The sequence below is a fragment of the Cynocephalus volans genome, chromosome 14 (assembly GCF_027409185.1).
Source record: "Cynocephalus volans isolate mCynVol1 chromosome 14, mCynVol1.pri, whole genome shotgun sequence".
Classification (NCBI taxonomy): domain Eukaryota; kingdom Metazoa; phylum Chordata; class Mammalia; order Dermoptera; family Cynocephalidae; genus Cynocephalus; species Cynocephalus volans.
Genome location: NC_084473.1, coordinates 9615447 through 9632284, shown reverse-complemented (window position 1 = coordinate 9632284; position 16838 = coordinate 9615447). Strand labels below are relative to the sequence as shown.

At 36.7% G+C, this 16838-nt stretch overlaps 1 protein-coding gene across 2 annotated transcripts in view; it reads right to left on the bottom strand.

Moving 5' to 3' along the window:
• The window catches only part of CPSF3 (cleavage and polyadenylation specific factor 3), a 39508-nt gene extending 22677 nt beyond the window's left edge, over positions 1–16831 (bottom strand). Inside the window, exons 1-10 of one of the 2 annotated variants that reach the window (XM_063078124.1) lie at positions 16652–16831; positions 12180–12243; positions 10746–10843; positions 9786–9914; positions 8320–8497; positions 7066–7155; positions 5548–5698; positions 2698–2873; positions 1519–1677; positions 60–206 (exon numbers count right to left, since the gene is read on the bottom strand). In XM_063078124.1, coding sequence (XP_062934194.1) covers positions 60–206; positions 1519–1677; positions 2698–2873; positions 5548–5698; positions 7066–7155; positions 8320–8497; positions 9786–9914; positions 10746–10843; positions 12180–12243; positions 16652–16800 — 1341 coding nt within the window. In that variant the 5' untranslated portion in view covers positions 16801–16831. Of the gene's footprint in view, positions 1–59; positions 207–1518; positions 1678–2697; positions 2874–5547; positions 5699–7065; positions 7156–8319; positions 8498–9785; positions 9915–10745; positions 10844–12179; positions 12244–16651 lie in introns of those variants that run through there. The other variant, XM_063078125.1, reaches the window with a different exon arrangement.
• Positions 16832–16838: the final 7 nt, after the last annotated feature.

Here is a 16838-nt window from a genome sequence, read left to right as displayed (position 1 = left end):
ATGGTTTCTTGTGTATGCTTTTTCCCCTTTAATACTGTAAATCAAATGCACAGACTAACCACATGAGGCGGTTTCAAAGCACGAATAAATTCACTGGTCTGCTGGTAATCGGTGTGAGCAGAGAAAGAAATGTAATCAACAGACATTTTCAGTGGTAACTTCTGTCCAGACATGGTAGTGATTTCTTCAGGTTCAGACATGATATGCTATTAAAAACAAAGAAAAATAAATAAATAAACTATCCAATAAAAAAAGAAAAGGTACATTTCCATTTTTTCACATAGCCATAAACTCTTATGTTACATTTAGAACCTTCAGCACAAAAAATCATTCTAACACTATTGACTTAGTAAATATCAAATACTCATTTTCTTGACCAAGCAAGCATTTAATGAAAAAAGTAAGCAGATTAACTAAAACTCAATGTATTTGGAATAGTGGCAGTGAAAACTGTTAACTCTTATGATTAAAAAGACAGACTTGTATTCCCAATTCTTCTGCTCTAAAAAGTCACTTACCAGATATAAGGATTTGTATAAAGGACAGATACATCTGTATTCTGGAAACCTACTTTAAATACCTGGTCAATATTGTCTGTAAAGGACTTTATAGAATAAGGTAAAGTAATAAAATGATCAAAATAAGGAATCATAAATCATATAAAAAATACATATATTTATATATATTGTGTGTGTGTATATATATATATATGTAATACATATATTTTTTTTTGGGGGGGGGGCAGCTGGCTGGTATGGGGATACAAACCCTTGACCTTGGTGTTATAACACCATGCTCTAACCATCTGGCTGGTAACCAGCCAGCCCCACATTATATTTTTAAAAATAAAATATATGTTAATGGTAAAAGGATGAGAACATGATGTTTGGACATTCAGAAATTGCCTCTAAAGATTTGCACATATTTTCTGCAATGCCTACTTCCTAAGTGCTAACATCAACTGTTCTATGCCAATAGGAAGATGTGCAGTCAACCCAAACACGTTTCATAGCTTTTAAGAGAATATGTATTAGTAAACCTCTTCTTTACCAATGAAGGTATTAATGTGTTGGTCTCAAATAGGTCCCTATCCATTTTTTTCTTTTTTACTTCCAAGCAGATGAGCACTACTGAAACCTTAATGTGTATACCAGTCACCTATGGATCCTGTTATGCCATCCAGCATCTGCATAATTCCTCATCCTGCAAACATCTTTAGCTACCTATTTCTACCTTCATTTGTTGAAATCAAAACTTGTATTATTTAGGGCCGAGCCCGTGGCGCACTTGGTAGAGTGCTGCGCTGGCAGCGCGGCGACGCTCCCGCCGCGGGTTCGGATCCTATATAAGACTGACCAGTGCACTCACTGGCTGAGTGCCGGTCACAAAAAAAAAACAAACAAAAAAAAAAAAAACTTGTATTATTTAAAGAACTACTTTAGTGGAAAACCTGTGAGGATACTGCTACCTCTGCAATTTTGATTAGGAATAATGCACTAGCCTAAGACTATAACTGACCTTGGCCAGTGTTCCTTCTACACAGTACCCTGCGATAATGACGCCGTTCCTCTTATCAGTACACCAGCTTTCAAATAACTCTCTGGATAAGCCACTTTGCATCATGCCTGGGGAGGCCATTACAACACTGGGACCAATGTCATCAAAATGATCCATGCTCTAAGAGAGAAAAGGAAATGCAAAAGCACATTAACTACCATGGTTTGACAAAGCATTCTTTATTTTTAAAGAATAACAAAAAGCTAGGTAAAAGATTAATCATACTACTGAAAGGCCTTGACAAGACTGGTAAACATTTTAAATCCAATTGCCAAGTTTCTAAACAGTTTAGGCTAGGAATGACAGAAAAATAAAGTGATAAAATGCAGAAAGTTCACATTGATCTTTAAAATCTTCTACTTGTAGCTAAAGGACCATTACAACCCTTTTCAGTGCCTAGCAGGCAGGCAGAAAAGTAAAAGGAAGAATCAAATGGGTTTCTACGCATGCAAGATAGAACTCAAAAAGAATGTTTCCAAAGACTCACAATGGCTTTGCATACTTCATGAATATTTTGAGCTGGCCTGGAAATCAAATGGTTTAACATTGTTTCTAGGGAAAATGTGGCTCTAATTCTTAAGCAATTAACTTAAAAAATATACTTTACAAACAACGCTTATTTATAAACTAGAAGACCACTTATAACGAGTATTTTGGACCTTATTTTATTATGATTAAAGCATCACTTTGAATGAAGCAATACATTTAAAAAATCAAATCAGATTTTATTGTATGTTCTAGAAAAGTAAACATATCAAAATTTTCACATATAAAATTTGCAGCACCAATCAAAAAGATGATTAGGTCTGAGTGAGAATAGAGAAACTTAGTATGCAATACAAAATATTTTTCTCGTTACGTTAGGACTTTTTATTCCTGTGGCAAAAGAGATCCAAGCTATTTAGCAACTGGAAATACTGTGAACATATGGAGACTTGGAGCAAGTGACAAAATATGTTCAAGCAAAGAAAGAATGCCAGTTGCTGGAGTTATTTCCTACAGAAAAAATGATGACTTCTGCATAAAAGGTAAGACTTCAGCAAGAGGGATTCAGCCACAGAATCAACTACAGGCACTTCCTACGACTGACTGGTCTGTGTTTCATCCATCCTTGTCTGTCTTTCTTTCACAAGCACTCACCTTGAGGTTACTAATGTGTTTGAAAACAAATGGATTATTGATGTTGATCTGTTTGCGGATTTTGTCATTCATGGCATTTACATATGTCTGATACACTGCCATACATTTCTTGGCCAAAGATGATGCATAGTATATTGGAATATCATGCAGTTCTGGGTGATTCTGCCAGTACTCATCTAGAGAGATTGTACAAGAAACAAACACTTTGTTATGAGGGATAAATAGTTCGCAAATAATAAATGATATACATAATTAATTTTTAAAAATCCAAGCAACCAAGATATAAATTAAAGCACATAACTATATTTTAAAGAGTTTAAGAAAAATTAATCTTGTCCTCACTAACTTAAAATTCACAAATCCAAAACTTACTTCTAAATACTAGTGCATGACCTGAAAAAGAATGCTATGATCGTAGTCCATGGATATAAAAGCTTTTTAAAATGATTCAGCATAAGTTTATACTGAATAGTAGACCATAACTTATTAGCCCAGCAAGACATTAAATTCTATAATGGTTTTAAATTAAAATGTATTATTAATATTTCAAACAGACTTATGAACTGTTTGATAACTATAAAACAGAACTGCCAAAAGAATTAAACTGATTTTGAATACTCAAAAAGTCATATTATTCTATTATTGTATTTTTTAAAAAACTAATAACCAAACAGTATCTGATAATTAATAAATGCAACAGGAAATTTATCTTCAAAATAAGACTTATTTTAAGGAAAAACCTTCACTAAATCCTAAAATTTTAAAAAGGTAGTATGGCCAAAAGACATCACTATTCTTTTAGGTGCATGTGCATTTAGGAAATGTACTAAATGTCTAGCATGTAATTTACATTTATCATTTCTAATTTTCAAGACAAGTTTGTGAAGATTTATCTTCATCTTATAGATTAGGAAATGGAAGCTAAAAAAAGTTTGAATAGTGTGGGAATGTTATTTTCCTACTTGATGTAGAAATGATAATTCTATATAAGGACAGGGACTTTTTCTGTCATGCATGCTACAAATATATATATATATATACTTTTTAAAAAGATGACTGGTAAGGGGATCTTAACCCTTGACTTGGTGTTGTCAGCACCATGCTCACTCAGTGAGCTAACTGGCCATCCTTATACGGGATCCGAACCCATGGCCTTGGTGTTATCAGCACCACACTCTCCTGAGTGAGCCACGGGCTGGCCCAGCTACAAATATATTTTCTGCTTTCTCCTCTTATTTACTCTGTTCACGTTTTCTTAGATGTAATTAAATTTTTACTGGTGTCAAAGTTTTCAACATATAATTTTGTGATTTCTTAATTACTGTGTAAAGCAGATTATATCCCAATTTCACATTATAATTTCCTGTTTTGTTGGTGTATATTTTTATAAATAAACTTTGAATATTAAAAAAAAAAGTTGATAACTTGCCCAAGGTCATATGGCTAGAACATAAATGAGATTTGAATCCAGTGATCTGAATGGCTGTCCTCCTTCTATTATACTATAAGGGTGAATTTAAGGAAAAGGGGTGACCAATTGCATAGAGCAGTCTTGGTTCATGAAAAGAATCATACTATGTGCTTTGATGGTAGGGTTGCCAGATAAAAATACCAAACACCCACTTAAACTTGAATATCAGATAAACAATAAAAAATTTTTAGTACAAGAATATATATTAAATACAGGGTCACTTATGCTAAATTGTTATTCATTATTTATCTGAAATTAATATTTAATTGGATGACCTGTATTCTTTTTTGCTAAATCGGCAACCCAGTTTGATGGTGACAACATGATTTCACCTTCCTAGTTTCCTCTGCTCTTCATATTACTGGTTATGAAGATTTCATTTCAAGACTTGTAAGGACTAATTTGATTTGCAGTTAGAAAGAAGGACCAATCAGGATCAAAAGAAGATTGGATTGGATTAGGATTTAGAAAATTTAGCTTCTAGAAAGTCCTGTTTCTGTTACAGATTTGCTTTTGATCTGGGTCATTTCTTTCATCTCTCCTTGTTTTCCTTTTTAGTGCAGCAGAAACACTATTTGTCCTCATCATCACAGATGGCAGAACCGAGAGTAAGAGCTTAACATGCAGTCATCTCCAGTTCTCCACATTGAAGCTACAGACATACAAAGCACCTATTATTTATTAAGAAGAGTGCTTTCCCCAAGTAGAATCAAAGAATGTTTAGATTAGGAGGGCTCAGTAAGTACAAATCTATGCTAAAAAGTGGCATTCATTGTTCCTCTTAACACAAAAAGTTACACATGTTCATTGAAGTATTTAGAAAATGGAAAAAAGCAGAAAACAAAAAAGAAATCGTCTACTTTCCCACTGTTCAGATTTATTATCTTTCCAGTTATTTATGTGTGTAGTTTTCACCTAACTAGGACTGGAGTACCCACAATTTTGAACCCTATTTTTTTGGTCTTCTTAATATATTATATGAAAGTATGTAATTTATTCATCTGCAACATATTTTTCTATAATGTGATATTTACTGACATGATTTATTTCTTTAAAAATAAGAAAATGATGAATACCCGTACTGACAAAGTTTCCCATGCATCTCATTTATTTCCCAGAAGTCAACTGCTGGTCAAAGAGTATGCAGATTTTAAGACTTCTGATGCTGATGGCAACCAGAAAGGTCACGCCTACTGACATTCCCAGCAGCAGTGCGTAAGAGTTGCTGTTTCCCTGGGCTCTTACTAGCACCTAATCTCTATTTTCAATGAAGAAATGAGTCCAGAAAGGTGAAATGACTTATCTGGGGCCAAGTTATTATCTTAATAAAATGAATTTAAGATTTTGACAATCTCACAAATAAAAAGGAAATGACATACCCAGAATCAAGAGCAGCTCCTGAGCCCTTCCAAGAGCAAAGACAGGAATGAGACCCCTGCCCCCTCTGTTTACAATATCGTGGACAGTGTTGCAGAATCTTGCTTCTCGCTCTTCACGTTTCTCATGAATATGGGTCCCATAAGTAGATTCCTAAATAACACATTAGAAGTGTGAGACCAAGATCAATGATCCCCAAAGAATTCAAAAGTTAAATATCAATGAACTGCTGAGGCAAAGTGATTCATTCCTCCATTAACATGTCATTTACTTGAATACATATTGTTATGATATTAATTGGAAAGAAGAACAGATAAGAACATTAGAGTTCAGATCTAAGTAATAAGAACTTTTTAGAAAATGGAATCAGGAAATAGTCCAAAAATCTCCAAATGTATCTTTTCCCCTCAAGATAATTTTGCTATGTCTTTTGTTTTTTAAAACCATTTTGCTTTCCATGGGGGGTGGGGGATATTTCTCTCACCTCTGATACAGGTTTTGTTTCTTATACCTCTGTTTGAGAATATCCCCTAAAGCCTTATTGTGTTTGGTCCACTGACCAGCGGCACTGGCATCCCCTGGGAGCTTCTAATAAGTACAGAAGCTCAGGCCCTAGTCTAGACTCAGTGACTCAGAATTTGTATTTTGACAATATCACCAGATGATTCATAAGCACATTAAAGTTTGAGAAGTATTGCTCTAAAGTACCAGATATCATGAAAATGGCTACCTTTTTCTGAAGTTAAAAAAACAAATCCTCCCTTAAATTAAGGTCAGTTTATATGCTGGGTATACCTCAAGCTGAGTTGAATCTATTCCACTCATAACACGTTGCTATGGACAGCAATATGCAGTGGCCCCTCATTTTTGGGCAGCTGGGGGATCCTGTAGGTGGTGGGGGAGAAACAGGCAGCTCTTCTGCCTTGAACAAATACACTTGATGTTCTTATATATGTATCACAGGCTCAAAAGATCTCTCCCTCAATCCCTGACATCGTCACCAACACACATTTATTGACTTGTGTGTCCTCCAGTCTTCCAAAAAGAGCTTTCCTACACAGGTCATTTTTCTTATTCTTCTGGTACTTGCAACCTAGTAAGCAGACAGGACATATAAAGATGAATAATGTGACAAGTGCATGTACTAAAGGCCAAAAGATAGTCACCATGGCCAAGGCAGTGGGGCCACACCACTTCTAAAACAACCCTTAAGATGTTTTTCTACAAATCTGGGGTAACTCCCCAGACAATAATATTTAGGAGATGGGGAAGGAGCATACCCAGTACAAAACATCCTGCCCAGAGACAGCCTAGCGCCTCTGATATTAGACGAGTCTTAATACACTTAACAGCAAGAAAGGGGAACTGTACTACAAAGAGAAGCCAAAAAAAATTTTTTTATACTAAAAAAATAAGTTTACATCCAATGACATATTATGAAAGTCAGATCATATCTTTCTTCCACTAGAAAAAATTCTGCTTATATTACAGTAATTACAATACAGTACATTAATACTTACAATGATAAGAATATCAGGTTTAATATTAGGAATTTCAGCTGCCATTAAGTGCCTGTCTTCTTGTCTTGAGAAATCACCTGTGTACAAAAGCTGTGAAAAAGTTAAGATTTGGGGAAGGCTTCATTTTGCTAGTGAATATATTAAGTTCATGAAATCTAAAAGTAAAGTTAAATAAATAAAAAAAATAGCCTACAACTAATGAAATTTAGATGCAATGCTTGTGTCTAATTCAAAATGTGTCATTTAAGTCACTAAACCATCCAGTGTTTCAATTATTTGATCTAATTAATGGCAATAATATATTCCCTGATTCATCCCACAAAGATAACCTATACATTAATAAACTTGAGAAGTGCTCTGAACTTCTTAGAGAAAAAGGGTATGCTGGTAAGGAAAGGAATCTACTGAGGCACACGAGAGCACTGTCTAAAATGGAAGATAAAATCGTAGGAGGGTATGTATCAAATTCCAAATGAGAATATCAGACCTGCATTCATGCTATTTCCTGTTTTTTCATGTGTGTACCCCAGAGCAAACTGCAAGAATAAGTGGTTTAGTGATATACTGTACAACTCAATGCATACAATTTTCAAATACATGAGCAGCTGTAAAAAAATTTGGACAATATTACACTATAGCATTGGTTCTCAATTCTGGCTGTACATTCGAATCACCTAGAATATTTAAAGAGAAAAAGGCCAAAGTCACACCTTCAGATTTTGATTCAACATGTATTTTTTAAAAGCTCTCTAAGTTATTCTAATGTACAGCCAGAGTGTGGAACTGCTGCTCTAGAGTCTAAAAACCTGTTAGTCCACCCCGGTTTTTAGACATTTGAGACTTCTATTCCACTTTTCCATCAAGGTTGGTTACAAATATCCTTCCTAATTCACTTCCTTCACTCCTATAGTCTCCTGCTTAGGGGTCTATCTATGAGTACCAAATCATGTTTCAATTTTAAATAGATGTAGCCACAAAGGCAGCCCTTCTCTAACCAGTTTTCTAAAGGGCACTGAAAAGGAATTAAGTCTATGGTGTGCTGGGGAACTTACTCTTTTCTCAGTCTTGATAGAAAGTATTATAATGGAGGTAGGAACTATGATATTTAAAAGGAAAAAGCATGATCTTTATTTTCATGTTACGGTTCAGTGTTTCAACACTTTGCAAGTTAGGGAATTTTTTTAAATACTACCTTGTGGCAAAAGCTCTGCACTGATTTCTTGTAGGGAGAAAAGTATCAGAGCTAGAAAGTACCTTGACACCCGCAATCTCAATCATGAACATGGCAGCTCCTAGAACGTGGCCTGCGTGGTAACACCAAAACTTGATTCCTGCAACTTCCTTAACTTCGTGAAAGTTGATAGTTTCAATTTTATCCATGCTTTCTTCCAAATCTGTCTCAGTATACAGCATGTCATCTGCTGATATGTTACTGAATTTTGAAAGATGCCAACAAAGAGAATTAAGAGTAAGATTTTTAAAAAAGTCTTTGAACTAAATAGATTGTCTGTGGACAACATATCCACGAAGATATTTCTTAAAAATATACTGTATGGATTATGCTATTTTGAATCTCTTAAGACATTTTGTGTATTTTTCTACTCTGCAATTATGATAAAAATGTTTAGCATGCATAGCTACAAAGCTTGATTTTAAGTAAGCTCAATGTACTCTTGATTTTAAGTAAAACAAATAGTAAATTAAGACAAAGCATTCTGTAGGATAATATTTCTTAATCTTTTCTCCGCCTCAAATACTCCTGAGAGATACAACACATTAACATATATTGAACAGTCTTACGATGGGATATGAAAAAATTTCTCTAAAAAGTCTAGCATAACTTTTCTGCTGAAAAATATGTTAATATACTTCCAAAAAAGCAAGAGAGATTAGTGGTGAAGGACACAGACTCTGGAGCCATACTGCTTTAAGTTAAAATTCCAGCTGTCTCTTACAACGACTACTTTAGGCAAAAATCTCTCTGTGCCTCAGTTTCATCATCTGTAAAATGCATCATGAATTAGTGTGAAGATTAAATGAGTTTATAGAGTCATATATTAAGAACTGAGAACTGTGCCTGGCATGTGGTAAGCATTATTTAAGTGTAAACTGGTATTGCTATTACTAAGGATAACTTTTCCATTTCTCTGTATTTACATAAGAAAAAATAACAAACAGTATTTTAGCTACCCTTGGAATAAACAGTCAACTTTTGCAGGTTAATAGTTTATGTTGGTATCAGAAAAATGCTCCAAAATATCTGCTGGAGTAGTGGATGTTCCTCTTTTAACTGGTAAGAACTTCCCCAGAGAACTTTTTCATTTAAGATAGTCAACTTTCTTTTATCTAATAATCTGAAATAAGAATTCAGAATACCTCTGCATAATGTATTTAGTCTTAAATTTTAATAAAATTATGAAATACTATTTACAGATCATTTCTATCATACCTTATAACTCATGTAAGTTTTACAAAGATTTAAAAGGATATATTACTTTAAAAGGATATATTACTTATATTTAAAAACTATATTAAGACTTTAATGTCAGGAAGATGCTGGATACACAATAGGTATTCAATGACTTGTTAACAAATGACTAAATTACTGACATCATTGTGAATAAAATGAGAACGCCTTATTTCAAAACACAAAATGGTCCAAATCTTGAACTGCATGTATCATGCAGAGCCAAATGCATGTATATAATCTAATAACTTACCTAACTTTGACATAATCTGAAAGAAGCCATCTATAAATAGCTTTTGTGGCATGAGTCATAAATGTTCTTCCTTTGAAACTTGTCTTTTGAAGAAACCAGGGCAAAGCACCACAGTGATCCAAATGGAAACTTAAAAATAAACAGACATTGTGTTAATACTTAAAATATTATCCATCAAATCCTATACGTAATGAAACTGTTGCTCACTGTACAAAAAAGTTCTATATAATAATTACATACTGACACTTTCAGAAAACCAGGAGTAGGTATGTGCAGAGGGAAGAAATAATGCACACAGTTTTAGTGTGGGAAAAAAGTTACAAAGCATTTTTTTTTTTTTTGCCTTTTTCGTGACCGGCACTCAGCCAGTGAGTGCACTGGCCATTCCTATATAGGATCCGAACCCGCAGCAGGAGCGTCGCCGCGCTCCCAGCACTGCACTCTCCCGAGTGTGCCACGGGCTCTGCCCACAAAGTATTTTTTTAAACAGCAAAAAAACTTTATCAGTGAATAATTAGAGAAGAAAGAAGGATATATCCAAACCTATCCTTGATAGCCAGAATTATAACAAACACTTTGTGGAATAAGGTGAAACATGTCACTATTTATAAATGAAGTTCTTGATAACACCAAGGTCAAGGGTTCAGTTTCCCATACTGGCCAGCCACCAAAAAACCCTGAAGTTCTTATAGAAGAACATGGTAAAATAGTGACCCCAAGAAGGTATCTTGGAAAAGTGCTTACTCACTGGGCTTACTTCTAGAGGTAGGTGAGTTCTTCATAGTAAACTTCTCTAGCCTGTGATGGCAATATGGAGTGCTGGCTTAGACTCAGATATTTACAATATGCTTCCCAGTAGAAAATACTCTTAAAAAACCAAAATCTCAAAATCTGGTAAAGAATAATCTTGATAGTAAAAGTCCTTGGAAAACAATGTTGTTATTAAAGGAAAAAACTTACTGACTAATTAATAAGAGATCAATCTCAGCTGGGTCAATTAAATCGATATAAGGAAGAGCATCCATTCCTTCCAGGCCAGGGTGGATCCCACAGTCCAGCTGAAGGAGACAGAAAAAAAATCACAATCTCCTACACATTTTCTTAACATTCATTCAGCCAATAGATAATAATTATAACTGATCCATCACCCACGTAATCAAGATGGATTCCATACACTAGCACTTGGAACGCAATTCTTATTAAATATGGCAAATATGCCTTAATAATTTTAACTTCCCCAACAAATTTAAAATATAGTTCGCACTTAGGATCACAGGATGCAAAATACAAGACATCTTCTTTCCAGCTACTTTTGCTGATCACTCTAACAATGACTGAACTCTTTCAAGAACTTGGATATCAGAAGATGGTGGGCATTTTAAAAGTTCATACATTTACTACTTAACCAGATCTGACTATTGTGAGAAGACAATAATTAGAAATTGGAAACTTCGGGGCCGGCCGTGGCTCACTTGGGAGTGTGTGGTGCTGATAACACCAAGGCCGCTGGTGCAGATCCTATATAGGGATGGCCGGTTCGCTCACTTGGGAGAGCGTGGTTCTGACAACACCAAGTCAAGGGTTAAGATCCCCTTACCGGTCATCTTTTAAAAAAAAAAAAAAAAAAGAAATTGGAAACTTCCCTGATTAGGGTAATTTAAATATTTTAAGGCATGAGGGAACAAATTCTTAACAGTCAGTCATTAAGGATTTACTTATTTTATAAGGCGTTACTACCAAATTAATACAATAAATGACTAAGAAGATGACTTTGTTTGACATATGCCTGTTCTTCTGAGACTGGGAGAAGTAGAGAAGACAGAAAAACAAAGAAACACGAGCTACTAAACTGCCTTTCTAATGAGTACCTTAGAAACCATCTCTTCTAATCCCTCTGCCTTTCAGGTAAAGAAGTAGGCTTAGAGAAGCAGCCTAAGAGATATTGCCGGATTTGCATGAGGACAGTGGCTCTAATACTACTTGGGTCTCCAAACTCCCAAACTAGGGCTGGATCACTATATGTTGCATGGAGGTGGCTAGTGCTCTGCATGTGGCCAAGCCAGTCGGTTCCTTGGGGGTTTCCACTGGGGGCAGGGCAGTTAGGTTGGCTTAGACCCTCCAGGAGTAGAAGAGGGACTTGGAAGAAACAAGGGCAGCCCATCTAGTTGACAATTTTACAATCTTAGAATATATCTTCTCAGGTTTACTTAATGTTTTGTCAGATTACTAAGTAGAAGTGTGTATTAGTTTTTCACATTACTGTTACACAGCATAGGTTACATGCACTATAACATTTTTCTGGGAGCTAAACAGATAACTAGTCTACTAAAAAAGACCTAACACCCACTGCAAACGGAGCCATACAGTTAACCTGACTACAAAAATAATAATTACCATTATTTTTCTTCCTTTGAATTCCAGAATAATACATGATCTTCCTACTTCTTGACCAGCTCCACTGTAAATAAAAATGATGTAAATAAAAAACAATCAAAACTGAGCCCAATAAATTCAAACTTTTTTACAACTTAAAATGAGTCCCATTTGATAACAGCACTCAAAAATTTTGAGGCAGATGAGAGCTCTTCAAAATTACAAAGATAGGCAAGAACAGTGTCAATGTGGGAAAAAGATGAAAAATGATCTTTGGCAGCTCAGGGATTTTGCAGTTGTTAAAATTGTGAGAGAAGGTGGTAGAGATCCAAGAAGCCCAAGGTTAAACTCAATCTTCCGAATGTTAGTTTTAAATTATGATGTACTTAAAACGTAAACTAGCAGTTATGCAGATTATGTAATAATAGTTTCAGAATTAGCACTTAAATATAAAGCCATAAGTACTTCAAAATTCTTTCATCTTCTTTAAGATCATGATATGCATTTACCAAATAGCTCAAATTTAAATACTTATCTTTTTCATACTGTGAATTTCAATCCCTTTCCCTTCTACCTTCTGCTATTTCAGTATATTTTATACCAAGTACTTAAATTATTTTTGTTTCTTCTTAAATTAATAAAACAGCCATAATTTCCAATTATCACAAGGCATACTCTAAGCTAAACTTCATATGTTTTTCAAATCCCTCACCTTATTTGATGCCTTTTCCAACTATTCTAGCTCACAATTCATTGTCATTCAACATTAAGCAGCTTCTATTTACCAAGCACTGTATTAATTGCCCAGGATATGGAAATGCTGGATACACAAACCCTGACCTCAAGGAACTCAGTTTACTAGGAGATGGACATGAAATGAATCTATCCCCAAGCTGAGAAGCTACCTCAGAGTGGGCTGTTGATAAAGAAAATCAAACAACTGCAGATCAGAGCTACCTGAACTCCTGGCTTCCACTTTAACTGGCCCTTGATGTTGCCACTTAACTGTCCTTAGTTGAGTTTTCTCTTCTAGTTTCTGTAGTAACTTTTCCAAAGTTTCTTCCCTATTCTAAATTTCCCAACCCTCTATCCTCTTCTTCACTTGAGGCATGGGCCATCAACTGCATCAAAAAAATACACAGTCCATTTGTCAATGTCCTCTTCACTTACTGATCCGCCCACATCTTCGTCTCCTTCCATTTCTTTTGTAATAGAACAGACCTCTCTCTAAGATGAATCTTTTCACCATTTTACACTTTACATACTCCCTCCTTCTGAGGAACTGAACAATGCAACGTCATTGACATTTTCCTATCAGCTCTTTACCATCAGAATTAAACATGCTACAGTTATCATACCAAAATCAAAATCCCTTGATTCTAATCTCCTTTAGTTCCCACTTTATTCTTCTCCCACCAGCTTCCTAAAAGAGCTCTGTACACTCTGCCTGTATTTCCTCACCTTCCCTCACCTCCGTTCACTAGTCAGCCACGCTTTTACCAGCCACTCTCCTGAAACTGTTCTTGCTGTAAGTGCACACAGCCATTTCAGTCCTTATCTTACTTGTTCTCTTGGCAGCAGCTGTCGTCCCTAACTACTTGCTCCTTCTTCGAGACTTCTCCCTTGGCTTCGCAGACCGCATGCTCTCATCCTGCTTGCTGGCTTTCCTCCTGTTTCCTTAACACACTCAGCTGCCTCTACCCACCTGTTAAATGTTGATATTTCAAGGGTTCTCTCCTTGGCCCTTTTCTCAATCTTCACTCCCATGCTTTTGACATGCCAGTCACTTGCAAGCCTCTATTTGTAACCCAGATTGTTCTGAATTCTAGACCTCTAATATATACACCTGATATTTAGGTATCTCTTTTGGAATATTTCCCGGGCACTTCATAACCTCAAACTAGTTTTTACCATAAGCCCCTTGCACTTGCTCTTTGTTTCTGGAATACTCTGCCATCAGATACTGACATGACGGGCTCCTTTGTATCATTTGGGTCTCAGTTCAAATATCACCTTCTCAGAGGCTTTTCCTTGACTACCTCCTCTAATTTGTCCATCACAGCAAGCCATAATGCAACATCATTTTATCATAACAATTACAACTACATGAAGTCAATGTTTCTATTTACAGTTTGTTTCTCACTACTAAAATAAAAGATTCCTAAGAACAGAGACATAGTCTGCCTTGTTCACTGTTGTATTGCCACAGTGCCTGTCCTAGTAAATCTCAAGAAATACTTATTGAAACTCCCAATTATGAACCCTGGAAATATTATGCTAAGTTAAAGAAGCCAGACACAAAAGGCTACATATTGTATGATCCTATTTATATGAAATGTCCAAAACAGGCAAATCTATACAGAAGGAAAGTGGATTAGTGGTTGCCTACGGCTGAGAGGTTGGAAGAAAGGGAGTGTGACTGCTAATAGGTACAAGGTTTCTTTTTAGAGTGATGAAAATGTTCTGGCATTAGAGGGTGGTGATAGTTGTACAGCTCTGGGAATATACTAAGAAACACTGTAAAGTAATGAATTGTATGGTATGTAAATTATATATCAATAAAGCTGTTACAAAACAACAAAACTCCCAAATTTACTCTGGATCTGCCCATCTCCTGTACTCTTTGAGTGAATAACACAACTCTTTACCAGTTGCCCAATCTAGGAAACTGAGTCATCCCAGCACTCCTCTCTGCCCCGCCTTCCCTCCCCACAACTGTCCCTTCAGATACATCTGATCAGTTACAAGTCCTAAAGATTTCACTTCTGTACTCTCTCAAACCCATTTTTTTCCAACCCATGCCACTCATCTCATTTCACTCATTATAGGTTCTCATTGCTTAAACTTGGATTATTTCCATTACATCCTACTGGATCCCTCCACTTAATCCAAACTCACCTGCTACACTGTTGCTAGGAGTGATTGTCCTAAAACATAATTCCCACTATATCCCATGCTTGCTTAAAATCCTTTGTTGGTTTCCTATAACTGACATGATAAAGGCCCCAACTCCTTAATATGTATATGAGATCCTTCACAGACTGGACACTGACAGCCTGCCCCACCTCATCTACTAACCTTTTAGCTACAGCCATGAAAACTGGCCACAAGTTATGACCATTCTCACTTTTACATGTGCCACTTCCTCTGCCTGGTACATTCTGGCCCTCACACTGTCTTTAACTCCTACTCCTTCTTTAGGATTCAGCTCAAGCATCATATTCTCTAGGGTGCATGAGATCACCTCCTTTTCCTCAAAGTTAGAAATCCATTTTCCATACTTTCACGGCACTCACTGCAATGCCTACCTGTGCTCTTATATTAGCGATCAGTTACTGAGCACCTGCCATAATCTTTGCACCTAAGTGTTGTTATATTATTCCCACATGAGGAAACAGGTTCAGTGAGGTTGTTGTCCTAGTAAGTAGAAGACTAGGTAATGAACTTTAGGTCAGACTCCAAAGTAATGGTCTCCTATTACTCCCAACTATCTCTCCAGTACTTTCCACTGTAATTCTCTCCAAAAGGGTGAAAGCATTTAACTCAGCCCCAGTTTTATTCTATCAGGGTGTGATGCTTGCCACTTGCTCAAGTGTTTGCTAAACACAGGAAGAGATGACAGGTGTGAACTAAGCAGAAGGAAACTTGGGTTATATTCCAAGCAGGTGCTCAACAAAGACAATGAATGTGTGGTGAAGATACTTTCTACCTTCTGAAAAATGTACACATTCATGTAGTACCAACTAAGACCTAACAATACACCCATGATATGGACTCGAATTGCTCATCTGTAGGGATAAGTGCTCCACATTTATATCTCCCTTTCTCGGCAGCATTCCAGAATGCTAAAGGCCATCTCCACTGCAAACCAGTCTCCTATGACGGTCAAGGCTGAGATTTTGTCCTTAACATCTCTCTGCTCTTTCTCCTCTTCAACTTCCCACCTTCCTTATTCTGCTACGGTCTGAGCTAGGAAGGTCAAAACTCATAGGAACTCCCTCACTTATTCTCTCTCTTTCAAGTCCTGAAGGTGATAAGAAACAGATTTAGCTCTTCCTTGCACTGGTATAGCCTCATCCAGGTCCTCCTCTCATCCTGTGAGTCATTAGCATTTCCAGTTCCCTCGTGGCCTGCCCTGACGCACAAATCCGTGTTTGTGCTAGTTGACAACGTTTTTTTTTTTTTTTTTTTTTAATAAAAATCCCGTATAGGCAAGAGCCCAGTGCCCGCAAATAACTTATTTTTTTTTCCAACTCCAACATACACTCCTCTGAAGCTGAAAAAAAGCAAGATCCCATTCAGCCTAGCAAGCCCCTTCCTATCCACAATTCTCCAAATCCCCGGAGCCTGAGAGAAGTGGTCCGCAACTGCGGACCGAGGGCAGGCCGCTGAGGCCTGCTGCAGCGGGGGCGACGGAGGAGGCCGACGTCCCCCGTCCCCCCTGGCCTCTCACACCGCCTGTGGCTTCATTCCCTCTCTCGCTGGTCCCTTACAGGGGTCGGATCAGCAGCTGGTCGCTCTCCTCAGCAGGAATCGCAGACATTGCAGAGGTCAGAGGGCGAAGCGGGGACGACGAACACGTAGTCGGGGTCTTTCTAAATCGGAAGTACAGCCGCGGGAAACTAAAGAAGGAAAAACCCATCCACCAAGAACACCACTTCCGGCAGTCTGGCGCCCGCG